At 34.9% G+C, this 15,873-nt stretch overlaps 1 protein-coding gene across 1 annotated transcript in view; it reads right to left on the bottom strand.

Annotated features, from left to right (window-relative positions):
- The window catches only part of Psa (puromycin-sensitive aminopeptidase), a 379,421-nt gene that overhangs the window by 224,926 nt on the left and 138,622 nt on the right, over window positions 1-15,873 (bottom strand). Inside the window, exon 9 of the mRNA XM_081746220.1 lies at window positions 10,126-10,397. Within this exon, the coding sequence (XP_081602346.1) occupies window positions 10,126-10,397 (272 nt within the window). The remainder of the gene's footprint in view (window positions 1-10,125; window positions 10,398-15,873) is intronic.

Below are 15,873 nucleotides of genomic sequence, written 5' to 3'. Positions count from 1 at the left end.
TTATCAAAGGTGTATTCAAATGTGCAATGGTTTTGGATCTTTTACAAATAAATGGCAATCTTGTCCTCAAACAGTTATGTGTAACATTAAAATTTAATAAATGCAAACACTCAGGACTATCAACAATTCCATTTACTAACTTAAAAAGAAATATAAGTTGAAAATACCTTCGTCTAGCAGATAATGTTCCAACATCAAATAAACTTAGAAGAGTTGCATACGATATTTTATTTTCATAAGAGTTTATTCTATAGGTTTTGTAATATAAGTATCTTAAAAACTTAATCTGAATCCGTTCAATTTTTGCAATGTACTGCTTATAATACGGAGTCCAAACTATACTTGCATAATCAAGTTTGCTTCGTACTAGAAAATTGAATAGCATAATAATGACATATGGATTATTAAAATCTCTAGTACTTCTTATCACAAAACCTAGAGATTTGAAAGCTTCATTGACAACCTTTTCTATATGAGCGCTAAAACACAATTTAGTATTTACAATGACACCCAAATCATTTACTTCCTGAACTCTATTAAGAATAGTGTTTGTTAGGGTATAATTGTAATGTACAGGGTTTCTATTTTTAGAAAATGTGATTACATTACATTTATTTATATTAAAATGTAACTTGTTTTCAACACTCCATAAATAGCAGTTATTCAAATCACTCTGAAGTTTTAGAACACCGTCAAGTTCTCTTATTTCCTTGTAAAAAGGGCAATATAGGCTTATAGCTCCTTACGGCCATTGGAGATGGCTTATAACTGATCAAAATCTGTATTTATTCGGTGTAAGGGCTTCAAATTTGTTCTACTGCACCTTGCTCATCAAAAGGTTTTTCAATCTGCATTACTGACCCAAAATCTGAAATTCGGGGTAGGGGGTCGGATGACCTCTAAACAGACACCCCTCTGTAGCGGCAATCATAAAACTCTAGATTGCACCTTTTCACGTAGTTTTTCTTCCGTCTCGGATTCGTGGTTGCGAAGATATGACGTTTTCCGTCGGTGTATTCTTTTTGACACACTCTGCATTTATTTAACGTAATTATCAGGGCCGGTGCTAGCAGTTTTGCCGCCCTGGGCGGTACTTTCACATGCCGCTCCTTTAATCCGCAAACTTTATTTGGACAGAAGACGTTCAAGTGTCACGAAAAAGTAATATGCCCATTTAAAAACATGTAAGAAATGGAAAAGTAAACAAAAAAATGAACTACTTCTTTCGAATGCCTGCATAATATTTAAACGACTCCATACATGACACAATATTCAGTATGCTCGATTTCGCTGTATATCTGTGATGTACAGCAGCGCATACAGAAAATAAAATGAAAGAGGTATGCTTTAGTCACGACTAAGAATTTTAAGTTTATTTTATATCAAAAGGTGTTTCCAATAGAGTATGGAAGATGAAAATAATATAGTGAATCAGATATTAAGGCAAAACTAAGTGATTAACCTAAATCCTATAATGTACTTGAACACAATACACAGACATAAATTTAACACACCTTAATTGAAAGAAACTTTTCTTGCTTTGTTATGAGCAAATTCTTTTATCACATTCGCATAGTCCAATGTTCCAGCCAATTCGTGTACTGTTGATATCGCTAGACTACTCAAGTGTGTTTCATACAAGAAAGAACGTATATAGTTTTTAATAAGCTTAAGTTTCGGAAAACTTCTTTCTCCACTTGCCACTGTTACCGGTAAGGTTAACAAAATCCTAAGTGCAACACTGACATTAGGAGCACAGTCATGTTCCTTAATTAATTTTAAAGTCTCTTTTGGTGAACATTTAGGCTTAATTATAGCGGATAACACTTCTGTCAGTTCGTCTTTCAAATCACTGGGGTTAGTATCTTTAGATTATTCGTGTGTTAAAATGCTGGCAAGTTTAGTACACTTTTCAGATAAAAGTTCAGGTGGCATATCTTTAAGATATAAGTAATCTTATATCGTAAAGAAAATCGAAATACTCACTGTGATGTTTAAGTTGCTCAAACCTTTCTCTTAAAGCTAACACAATCACTTCTAGAACTTTGTAATAAAAATCGATCTTGTACCTTGTTTGTGTATCTTCAATAACTCTGCCTTGTACTGACATTGTCTCTTCTTCTTTCGACTTCGAGCATGCACTGTATTACCTATCTGTGGATCATCCATATCTAATGCTCATACCAACTTCATCGCATCAACTAAGTAAGATTGAAACTTTGCATAATTTATTCTCTTCTCAAAGTACTCAAATACATTTTCAAGAAACCCGACTGCATCGACACATGAGAATCAATGCTTTGGACACTTTTGCTTACTATGTTTTGTGTGGAGTAAAAAGTCGTACCAGATAACGAGTGAGCAAAGTAGCCACACAGCTGGTTTGCTATACACAGCGCATCGTGGGTGACCATTCTATCTGTTCTATTGTCGTTACTTATTTGAAGTAGGGCATCATAAACCTCCTCTATTTGATATCTAACCCGTAAGTTGAATCAAAGCATCAATTCGGCTCTCCCACCTTATGGTACTTAACAGTTTTAAAGTGAATCTGCTAATATGTTCCTTTAGTATGGCCCAACGTTGAACTGACGCAGAAAAAAAGTCATGAACTTTTTTAGCTGCAGAAAAAATAAAACGGCGTACTAAGATGCTGTAATTGCATCCTTGAGACAATATTTAGTGAATGACTACCACAAGGAGCAGAGAAGACTTGGGAATTTATTTCTTAAATTCTCTTCTGAATACCAGAACCTTTTCATATTGGAACCATTGTCGTACCCTTGGCCCCTCATGTCTTCGATAGGAATGTTCATTTCCTTTAGCTGTTTAATTATTACTTCTGTGAGTCCTAGACTGGTGATGTCTGTTACCGGTACGAAACCAAGAAACCGGCAAGAAAATGTTCGCAAATTTTTACAAGGCATTCTCCATTACTGTATGTAATTTGTACAAAACGGAAATTGGTTATTTGCTCAGTAAATTTGTTAACAACTCGCTGCTAGAATCTAAATGTCTCTTGAAGCTGTGGGCTAGAACGGCCTGCCTCAAGTGGAAAAATATAAAAGAAACCTTGATAGTCTTATCCACCCTAGCTGAAAATCTTATCTACACCATTGCAAGAGAAATATTGAACGAGATACCTGTGGCTAGTAGTTTGATAATTGAAAATGAAGGAGAATGCTCCGAATTTCCTGAGTGAGTATTATCTCGAATGTGAGTGAAGTAAGTTCAATTACATTCTCAGGTGAATACAATTTCATTTCTCCATGTGGGCCTATTAAAAAACAATATATTGTGGTAATATACTTTTCTTTTTCAAATTTTGCTAATCTTTCCCACGCTGCAACATACACAAAATAATGTTAATATCTTAAATTTATGAACAGGGAGGGGGAAATTAGCCCTCCTGTTCTCCCGTTCCAGAAATACCCTTGTCTAGCGGTTGTTCTATGAAACTAGCCCATAGCACACTCTTTCACATAGTTTTTGCTTCATTTATTTCGGACTCTTGGATACGAAGATACTACGTTTGCTGAGCAAAGATGAACCTTTCTGAAAATGCACTTGAATCCCTTGTGCTCTAAACAGCTCATTAAAAAAAAAAAAAAAAAAAAAAAAAAAAACTGAGCTAGAGCTAAATTTATCCTGCAACCCAAGTTTGTTCGAAACGCATAAAATTAGTTTGTTTGGTTTGATTGATTATAGTTTTGCATCAGTAGCAAGGATATATGAAACAAGGCTTATTGTTCAAAGTGGGATCCGAACCACTAATTTTGAAATTTTACGTCGAATTGCAGTCAAAATCTATACATCAAATTACGGACGTCTTGTACCTCTACCCTCAAAATTTAATGTTAAAAGATCGAAAATTGCGCCTTGTAGCGTGGTACATACTTACAGACAAACAAATGTAGATCAAGTCATCCCAAGAGCTTTACTGACGTTCGGCAATGATGTGACAATAAATATTACGCTTTAAAGGATAGTTACGCGGGTAACTGCCATACCTTGCGCTTTCTTGTCTGATCCCTTCATTATAAGCTATGCCAGGGTATAAAGTTTTTAAGGAAATTTAGAACGAAGGTGGAAGAGGGGGATGAAATAAAATGTTCATAAGAAAATGAAAAAGGAATTGATGATACAAAATTAATTCATACCTGAAGTGCCCGGTTGCATCACAACCACATCACTGACGTTAGAATCATCAGAAGCAATTTTCGGATCAACACTTCTACCATCTGTTCGGATTTCCAGTTTTTTGCATTTTTCATAATAATTGTTCATTCTTTGAACTGAAGCAACCATTTCTTACACGCTTTGCAACGAGTTCGTATAGTCGTTTTCTTATCTGACGAAGTCTGAGTTACTTTAATAAATTTGCTCCAAATGATATCCTTTTTCCTTCCCGTAAAATTTATGTTAAACGATTCCAAATTGTACGAAGACTGATAATCAACTTCGACTGCTGCTCTTTCTCGCAAGTTAACTGATAAACATTTAAACAATACATTAAACGCTAAAACAAGGGAAAAAAGAGACAAAATAAATTGTAGACCCACATTGACCTGCTGCAGCCACGGGAAATCAAAAAATTCACACGGGAAGAAAGTGGTCTCCTGAATAGGGAGTCCTTTTTGACTATTTTCTTTGTCTGGCAATTTTCTTACAAAAATAAAATAAAATAAAAATAAACATGTTTACAACAAGCCTTAAAAATGCAAGTGTTTAAAACAAGTTTTAATCATTTGTTTTAAACAAAACAACCCTGACCCTCACCTAATCAACCATTCCTTACTTTATAATTTGACCAATTTGCTCCTCCACATACAGTCCCACAATCACTTCAAGATTCTCTTATCGGCATTCTCCGATAGGGATAACCTATTACTACCACGAACCTAAACCTCAAACAATTCAGTCGTATCAACTCAATAGCATTTCAGTTCCATTACAATCACTTACCAAAGGCTTCCTCTCTTCGATGCGAGGACTGGTCCTTTGAAGCACCGCGCACCTTCACCGAACAAATATCAGATACCCAAGTGTGAAATTATTCCCATATTTGTGTAGTCTAGAACAAGATTACACAAGGCTTTCAGAAGGGGATCTCACAGCTCTACACCCGTGCCACTACTTATATCGAAAAAGGAGTGACGTATAAGGAATAACAGCATGTCGTTACGGCTATTCTGTTTCTTTTTTCTTCTTTATACCCGCAGTTTCGAAACTTAATGGACGGATTGTATATATTGGGGCCGCAGTAATCCGAATTAAAGTGCTTTCAAAACTACAAACAAATTGACAGCTCAAAAACATGTGCAGATTTGTTTTGAAGAAGGGAATCTACGTCATATAGTTATTGCGGTCACTCAGCGAGGGTCGAATCAGAATGTCATTTTAGCAACAGTGGGTGGAGGGTTCCCTTGGAAACAGACCTTAACATTCCAATATTGCCGCTGCTAAACACATATTTTCAGAAGGAAAGAAGCTATTTTAGTTTTTCGTTTCTTTGTGCGTGGAAGTAATTAAAAAAACATATATACAGCACCCCCTCCTTCCCAATATGCACAAACTAGGACGACAAACATATCATTCATCCATCCAAACAAACCAATATTTAGAGATCTTCCTTTTAGTTAAGACTCACAGGACAGTTCCAGCTGATGACTCACCGGGATGTGCACGAAGTGGCAACAACGTACCACGTGCTTCTCCAAACGTCAATTTGTTTCTAGCTTTGAAAATACTATAATATGCTGTAACACAAGTGTTCTTCCCTTCTTGTTCAACCTTTGATTATCCGAAAATATTCGCAATTACCGCGACCTCACTATTATACTTCCTGTTTTTACCAAATGACAGCTTTCGCCATTTTGTTTGCAGCTGTCATATTAACAGAATTATGGGACGTACACATTTGAATAACCTAACTACTTTGAATCAAAAAATATTCTTATGTAAATTATTCCTGTTTGGGTGAAGAACTGGTGAAAGGTTTTGATATACTCTCTTCACTCTTCACTCTTATTGCTTTAATTTTTCACACAAAAAAGTAGAAACTGAAAAAAAAAAAAATCCTGTACTTATTACAATTGAAGACAATGATTTTCAGTGTTGTCAATACCAATAAAGTTCGTATGTACGTGTGTAATATAACAAGAATTGATGTAACTATATACCTGTGATTTACCTCTCATTGAAATTCATATTTTAGTTACATATACTGTACATATAAAGCAAGGCGCGAACAAAAATGCTGAAAGCTGCACAACGGAAATACATTTCTTTCTACAATAAAAGCAAATAGTAAAGAAAATGTCAACACTGTTTATTCAAAACAATTGAAGAAATAGTCAATAATTGTTATTATGTTTGTACAAAAACTCGTAAATGCATAGTTCGAATTATAATCAGAATATAAGGTTAACTGCAATACAACAACCACTGAGACCTACTGTGCACATTTGTATACATCATAAATTACTGTTGAAATCTGTATGTAAAAATTTAAAAAAAAAAAAAATGGCAGTGATCGAAAATATCATTGTAACCTATGTAATTTAGAGACTCGAAATACATCACTAAAGCAGAAGGATGACGTTTGTAATTTTTTTTTTTTTCGGTAAAAATAAAACAGCCTCTGTGATTGACCTTCAACCATCATGACAGCGCCTACAAGTACTATGCGTAGCTTCCTCGACAACAGATGAAAGCACAATAGAAATCGCGAAAAATAATTAAGACAAGTTCAAAGAACCCAAATACATAAAAATCAGCAATTTTAAATCCTTCAAAGTAATTAAGTTAATATAATGTACACATATTAGGGCCGGCTCTACCATATGTGCAACACGTGCATTTGCACGGGGCAAAAAAGTTTCGAGGGACGGCAAAATCTTTTATAGCTGTATTATGTAAAATAAATATTTCTTGTTAAAAACAGACTCATGATAATGGTAGTTAAAGTCACCAAACTGACCTATTTGAATACTACATTCGTAAATCATGTTTAGATCGCATTAGTTTAAGGTCACATGGATAGTCCTAAAGAAAATGGTCAAACAAATCCCAGCATGAATTGCTTGATTCTTGTCAAATACAAGAATTCAATTCTCGAACAGTAGCGAATATCTGTTCCATTTAGTTAGTTAGCATAGTTTTGATATTAAAACTAGTCTTGTCTTTGTCACAAACAAGTTTTTTATCATTGAAAGTTATAAAAAAAATGTAGAAGAAAAATCAAGAAATCAAGATAAAAGAGCTAGTTGCACTGGAATTGCAAACTAATACACTAAGATTGAAGATCGATATTGAATTCTATAAAAAGGATTACCATCTTTCCTCTACAGGCGTGTTTGCTTATTTTTCATTAACATAATAGATTATTATTTAAAGAAAAAAATAAAGACACAACGACACTGTATTTGTAGTGTTTAGGCCTTTTTGAGTGCAAGTGTTCTTTCCTTTCTCTTTGCTGTTCAATAGTGCAGTGATAACTAATTTTCTGTGACAAACTGGTAATTAATAGATGTAAATCGTTAACCTTGTGATATGTTACGGAATAAATTATCGGGTGCTGATATCGGAAAAGAACGCAATATTTTGCAACAAAGTGGGGTTTTGCGTAAATATTTAAAAACTGGATAGCAAAATGTAACCGGTGCAGGATAATGTATTACCGGTACGTAAAACTACCGAAAATGAAGTATCGGAAAGTTCTTCTAATAGCGGACAGAGCAATACCAGGGTGTCTACTAAAATTCCAAAATAAAATTTCATGACCTTTTCGTGGACTTTACTTTAAAAACCATAAAATTTCGTACGAAATTCCTACCAATGAAAGCATACTTAAAAGAAAAATTCCAATGAATTTGGAATTCATACTGCTCCGGCACGGTGGAATCAATCTTTACCTGATGCCGAAGTAGTGAAGATAGTATGCAAAGGTCCGCCAGAGGGACGAGGAACTGATTTTGTTTTTCCACGCAATTCTAATGGTAGAAAATTTTCGCGGAACCTTTATACACGTGAACTGAAAAATGGTAAACATATTAATAGATCATGATTAATGTACTCTATAGAAAGACTTTTTTTTTCAAGTTGTTCTCCACTAATAATATTTTTCTAATCACTTTTAATGGATATAATGATTGGGGGCATTTATATGTTTATCTTAATGAACATGAAAAATCAATTATTGTCTCATAAGAAATGGATTGAATTGGCGTTTACATTAAAATTAGAATCAATCGATTCAACTCAAAAAAGTTGTTAAATGCTGAAATTCGCCATTGGAGGAACGTAATAGAACGCCTAACTGTTATTGTTCAGTTTTTGGTAGAACGGTGTTTGCCTTTTCGTGGTTAATCTGACGGAAGTGTATGCGTTTAATAACGGTAACTTTTTAAAGCTTGTTGAATTAATTGCAAGATTGACACTGCTATATCTGAACATTTACTGAGGGTAACCCGTGGATCGTCTGTCCATCACCCTGAGGAACAATATTCAGAATGAATTGATTTCTCTCCTCTCTGAGGCCATAAGATGAAATAGTTTCTATGGTATTACAGTATATTTGCAGATTGTACTTCTGACGTAAGTCGTACCAAACAGTTAACACTAATTGTAAAATTTGTTAGCACAAACCCAGATCATATTAGTATTCACGAGCATTTTCTTGGTTTAATTTCTGTAGAAACCACTACAGGTTGGGTTTTAACCAACTGCATTGTTTATATATATATATATATATATATATATATATATATATATATATATATATATATATATATATAACTGCATTGTTTAAAAATATATATATATATATCAGATATGAATATTCAGATTGCAAACATGCGCGATTAGGGTTATGACAATGGGTCTAAGATGAAAGGAAAACATTCGGGAGTTCAGTAATGCATCAATTTAAATCCAAGAGCTTTTTTCATCCCTTGTTGTTTTCATTTTCTCAACCGTTGCCAACGACGCAAATATGTCATCTAGTGAAGGAAATTTATTCATTGAAATAATTCAGAAATTGTGTATTTTTCTCAGCATTATCATTCCGATGAGCAATTCTAAAGAAACATACTATATTTCTAACACCCAAGCCACTAAGTGCTACCTGCTGGGAATCTAGGATCGAAACCATTCGACACTTAAGATACTATGTTGACAAATATTACGATGCCTTCATAGATACTGCCGAAGATGAAACATTAGATAAAATGACGAGACACGAAGCTGAAAGTTTTGCTCTTAAGTTTATGGATTTTAAATTTCTATGTTGTTTAGTTATATGGCACTATATTTTGAACGAAATCAATGTCGCTAGTAAGCTGCTGCAAAGCATAAAAATGGAATTATCTACTACCGTGTCAACTTTGTAAAATTTTCTGAAAATCTTAAGAATGTCAGAATGATGATTCATTTCAAAATTTTCTTTTGGATGCTACATCATTAGCTGAAAAACTTGGGACTGATTCCAATTTGAAACCAACTTTTACGAATACTGAGCGCATAGACTAAAAAAGTCTTCACGATTATGTCAAAAGATGAACCTATTTTGGACGCCAAAATCAAATTTAAAATATAGTTCTTCTTTCACATTATTGATATTGCAACAATTTGGACCGCTAGTTCTACAGCTCCTTGTGTTCAAAGTGACGTGTGCTGCAATGATTTATTCACACTTTGGAACGCCCTAGTTCCAAAACTGTGCATTTTTCCCGATATCCTAATATGAACGTTGTAGCTTTCTCTACTAAATTCACTACATATAACGTCAATCTGAATTTCAATATGGCGCCCAACTGGATGCTTCACAGCTACTGTTTTGTTCTTTCATTTTTTTTTTTTTTTCATCCTATTTCTTAGCCTCCCTATTTGATGAAGCACTTATATACATCCCTATTTCTTGAAGGAAAAGTTCTAACAAGGTTTCTCTTTTGTCTGTGGAAAGCATAAGTTTGCGTAGCAATACTATTGCAGGAAGTAGTTCTACTATGAATTAATTCAAGCAAGCAGAGGCTAGATGAGCTAGAATCTTGTTTAAGCCTGTAATAAGTGACATAAATCCTCCATAATTACTACTAAATCTACGACTCTTAAAATTGTACTTACCAAGGCAAAAAGATCATCCAGAAGTCCCAGTCTGTCCAACGGAGGTAATGTCTTGTCACGGATTGCTGGAACAAACTGAGTTAACATATTCGATGGGTATTGAGTTCGATAATAACCAACTGTCCCCGGATTTATTTTCACCCAGTCTTGGTCTGAAATATCACGGAGCACAACTTGAGCTTCGCGGGACTGTAACACTATCTGATGGGCTACTGCCTCCGGATCTTTACTTGTACTAAATGAAATGGGAACCATCCATAAGCAACCATTACCTGTAAAAATAAACATAATGAAATCAGTGTGGAAACACGCTTTTTTATTTATTTTATTTTATTTTATTTTTTTTTTTTTTACCTGCAATGTCAATCATTTTTTATTTATTGCGGAATCCTTGCACTTTATAATTTTCGGCTATTCCCTAGGGCCTTAGTCATGGAGGTTCAATAGAGAGAAAAATAAAAATAAATAAATAAATAAATATGTAAATAAATAAAAAATAACGGGTAAAAAGGAAGGAGTCAAGGTTAGGTCGTCAAATGACTGTACTTCAGTGTGGAATAAAGTAATTTGATTGTGAGTTATTTGGCAAGCGTAAGTTGGCAACTAGTGTTAATCTCAGACAATATGCTAATACTCACGAGTATTAACAATCACCTCACTTACTTTTAATTCCGAATCCTGAAAATTCCTTGAATTTCTAAGTTTACAGGGGAGCCTTGTTCACGGAGGATAAAAACAAGAGTACAAGAAATCAACATATTGAAGAAATATAAGGGAATGGATTCACCGGGGAACAGTGAAGGTAACATATTGTCTATTGTTGCTTGTTTGTATGTATGTATGGACAAACCTGAAACTAGCATTTATAGTATTACAACTTCGGAGAAAAAAAATAACGAATTCATGAGCTGTTTTACGTACTATAAAAAACCGCATAGGTCTACGAGATAGATCACTGCTGCCCCCCATAAAAAAGAATATTTTTTTATTTATTTTATTTTTTATTTATTTATTAAGAAAATTGATATACTAACCACCAGACCCAGTTTTAAGTGTATCAAAATTTAAACGAACAATATCATAGATTTACAATTTTATTTGAACCTAAAAATATAATCCTAAGATTGGTGCATGAAAATTTGTTCATTCTTCTAAAATAACAAATATTTAACACAGGCAAAGGCTGGTTAAAATATACAACTGAAAGACCGTGATTAAAAAATAATGTGAATACTGATGCAATATCAACACTAACAGGAGTTGACTTCCTACACTTGCAGAAAAAACAATCAGTTATTCCATTGCATACAAGCAACGTCAACAACTGAAAAAGGCAAGTTATAGGCAAATTACACTGCTATTCTCTAGCAAGTACATTTCTTTTCATTATTTTTCTTGATATTTTAATTTATTTTACTCCCTGTCACCTTCGTGACCGAAGTTCCATGGGAGACCCGAAAACTAAAAAGTACAACGATTCTTAAAAATAATAATAATGATAAACTGAAAGTTAGTGGGATTTTAGTTCTGGATGTTTCATATACCCACCAGACCAAACAAATTTATTTATTACGGGAAAACTATTGGATGACTCCGATCTGTGGAAGTTTTTAGTAGTAACACAGATAAAAAAGTTGAATAACGGTAAATCACATTCCGTTAGGGTAGAATCTGATTCTTGTTGCAAAAGCATGACGTGACACCAAAACCATCACAGGTCTGTTATTGGTTTGATAGCTGTTGCCAGTCAACTATGATCTAGCACTGCAAACACATCGATCTGAATGGTTGCAACGGATTACATTTCCTGTTGAAACGGTACGTTCAAGACCCAGGAAGTGATGAGTGGGCTCAATTGTTCTTTGTGTGTTTTTCAAGTGAGTATTAACATTTTGACTAACGAGTGCACCATTAACGGCACAGAAGTGCCACATTTCGCATGATTCGCGAATGAAGGTAATCACTTCGCACACAGAAGGGTATAGCGTGCGGGAAATAGCAAGAGCATTGAAATTGTCCGTCAGAGGAGCTGTGAAGACAATTCACCGGTATCGAGAAACGGGCTGCTATAATGATCGGCCTCGCTTTTGGAATACTAGAAAAACACTGTAGAGTGAGGATAAATTCTTGGAAGAAACAACCAAGTGCGATAGACTCAAAACTATCCGCCATTTGACCGCTGAAATCAACACCCCTATAAGTAAGTCAACAGTAACATAACACTTAACTGAGAAGAAATTTAAAGGATATGTAACCGCACAAAAGCTAGTATTGAGGGTTTTAATGAGAAGATACGATTTCAGTGGACTAAAGTCACAACAACTCGATAGAGAAGGGCTGGGAAAGGGTGCTATCTACAGATAATTTAAGGTTTCAAATTTTTGGATGTATGCGTCATCAATTTGTGTGGAATCTTTCCGGAGAGCCTGTAGACTAAATGCATGTCTCCAACTGTGAAGTATGAAGGGTGTTCAGTTATAGTATGGAGGTGTTTCGGAGGGAAAACAATGTAAGATTTGATGAAAATCGAGAGAAACATGAAAAGCGATTATCAGAGCATCATCCTACGACACGCCACACCATTTGGACGCGTCTGATTGTTTCGGAGCGTATTCGTTTCACAAGCAGACAACGACTCAAAACATACATTAAAGACCTGCACGGGCCGGGCTTGGGCGGGCCGACTCTGTTATTTCTTTGGGCCGGGCCGACACTGATTTCTCTTCAGGTCGGGTCGGGCTGGGACCGATTAATTGCAATTCTTTAATAATTATTGACTTTCGTTAAACGATAATTCGAATAAAGCCAAACGTTGAAAAAGTGTGCGTGAAAAATGTTACAAAGAATGGAATAGCTATTTACAGTTTGTGTTGCTTAGCGGCTCCACTTTCACTACAGAGGATTGCAGACATTGCGCGGTAAATTGAGCTCACCTTGACCTTCATTGAACCCAAAATATGACAAGAAAGGGTAGGGAAGTTTTGCCTGTCGCTAAACAATATTGCCATCTTCACTTTATGCTAAAAATCAGTTAAGTTAATTTTTTTTTTACAGGAAATGGAGTTTTTGTTCTCTCGATGACAGGCAAAGTTCTAGGAGGCAATGGTACCATTCGGAAGGCAAGCGTCAGGTTGTGAACCAGAGTTTAGAAAATGTTTCTGAGGATTAGGTCAAGTTTAATACTAAGTTGGGGCTCGGGCTAATTTTTTTAAAAATTTATCGGTCCGGGGTCGGGCCAAAAACTTGTAAAAAACTTATCGGGCCGGGCCGGGCTGAAAATCTCCAAAACTTTTCGGGCCCGGGCTGGATTGGACTCGGGCCGAAAAATTCGGCCCGTGCAGGTCTCTAACATACATAAGTTATCTGTATGTGGAGACCGTAGTGAAGAAAAAAAAAATTCCAAACCATGGAATGGCCTGCCAAATCAGCCATCTGCAACCCATAAACTACTATGGAATGAATTAAACTGGAATGTCCGCAAACATTATATATTGAGTGCTACGCATCTGTAGGGAGTTCTCCAGCAAGAATGGCAATGTATTCCCACATCAATCCTTCGAAAAATGATCCAGCGTATACCGAGAATAAGCAAGGTAGCCTTTAAGGCAAAAGGCAGTTACTTGAAAGAATCTAAAATTTAATAGAAGCTCCATGTTGTACGAGTATTGCATAAGGTACGTTTCTGTTCCCATTCGTGCTACAAACCCTTCCAGAAGAACATAAATAATCTATATTATGTGTTTTCATTGTAATGTACAATTTTCTAGGGTGTCTCCAAACTTCTGGAGGGAATTGGATATTTGTGTAGTTAACAAACTTTTCCACTTACAATACTTCTTTATCGTACCTAAAGGAATGTTTTAAACTTTAATAGGAAACCCATAACCAAATTTCACTATTATGGATACAAGTTTTAAATATACAATATTTCAAACGAGAATGTAAGAAAACATCCGTTTCCTTCTTTGCACCATATCATCCATACTTTTAAATTCTATGGCATCCAAGGAGTGACAAAGTAGGATTGCATCAAGAATCAAACAAGGGAACTCTGGATTATTTAGATGGTGCTAACTATAATGCTACCCACTCCGCATGTGTATCATGAATACACTGAAAAGGTAAAGTAAGGTATGTAGTTTCTCTACCATAAACCTTTTACACATACCACTTGTCATTTGAATCTCATACCTAAGCGGATGATCTTGTATCTAATTCTACTGTCATTGGCGTTCATTCTTATACATAGGCTTGTTGAATCCTAACAGGAACCAGGATTCTGGTACAATTTAAGTGGTTGTACACCAACCACACAGTAAGCATGTGTAGTTGATCAGAGAGCACAACTGGTATCATAGTTACAACCAGCACAGTAAACCGGAGACCCGCGTTTGATCCTCATTTCAGTCATCACATTTGTCCACTCTGAATTTCATATTATCTACAACAACTTTAAGCATCGTCTGGTGTATAAAAACTTTATGTTGAAAATAATTATTATATTTAACTATTCCTTAGAGAATTAAATATTAACGTCTATTCTTCTAACAGCACCTGCTTTGAATTACCATATTCCGCATACTGACGAAATCATTAGATTTATGTAATTTGTCCGTTTCTCTGAACTCAAGAGTCAAGTATTTGCATACCTAACAAAACTGTAAACTCCAATTTGTGAGTGTTCTTTTTATGAATCTGGACAACTCAGTAAAATTTTATTTATTTTTTTTTATTAAATGCAGTTACCTAGTCATGTTATACATTTTCGAACACACGCAAGTCACAGCCAATATGAAATAATGAACGTGACACATAGGATAATCTGGCACTCAATCCTTCATATGAGAGTCAGAAATTGTAAACTGTTGTTCGATGAATACGTGGATGAATAACTAAAGCGTGCTAGGTAACAACGACTTCAGAATCCAAGCACTGAAAGCACGGGAAGTTCTACGAAGAATAAACGCGAAACTATTCGTACTTTTAGTGAAAGAAGGGAGAATGTATACAAGGTAAAATTGAAATATATATAAATATATGATATTCACAGTTTCAACTCGGACTGAATTTGGTTCAGGATAACATATGAACAATATAACTCATCCTGCATACATTTTTGGTAGATGGTAGCCTAATTTCGATGTCCCAATGTTCGCGAAAACCGAAGAATAATAGTAACATGTACACCGCTTGCTCAAGGAACAATCCTTCCTAGAGACTGATAAATTTATTAAAACATTACAGAACAATAAATACCTAGAAACTGATTCTATTTCCGGCCCAACTACTTAAGATGCGGAGGAACAAACTTAGTCACAGAGATTCACCAACTAATTGTTTAATATGAAAGAAAGAGGAAATTTTTACGACAATAACTAATGGTTTGAATGGTTAAAAGAGGCAAAAACATGAACTGAAATAATTATTGAAGAACTTCGCTACTATCAATCTGCTAAAAGATATTGTCCAAGATTTTATAGCTTAGCTTCGATATGTAGATAAACTGATAGATTACAAATCTGACTTTACACGTAATAGCAGTAAACTACATATACTAGATCAAATATATACTAGACAAAAAAGTGGAAATAAGACAGTACAATACACGAATTATTCATGGACTTTAAAAAATAAAGGTAGACTAAATAATACTAAAGAAATTCTAATTCCCAAGAAGACTATTCTGCTGGTTGGTTAATTCGAAGTTTAGTGTCTATTTGAGTTCTGAGGCAACATATGCCATGGTTT

The sequence above is a fragment of the Thermobia domestica genome, chromosome 18 (genome assembly GCF_964235325.1).
Source record: "Thermobia domestica chromosome 18, izTheDome1.hap1.1, whole genome shotgun sequence".
Lineage (NCBI taxonomy): Eukaryota > Metazoa > Arthropoda > Insecta > Zygentoma > Lepismatidae > Thermobia > Thermobia domestica.
The sequence above is the reverse complement of the archived record's forward strand: the minus strand, read 5'-3'. Positions and strand labels throughout refer to the sequence as shown.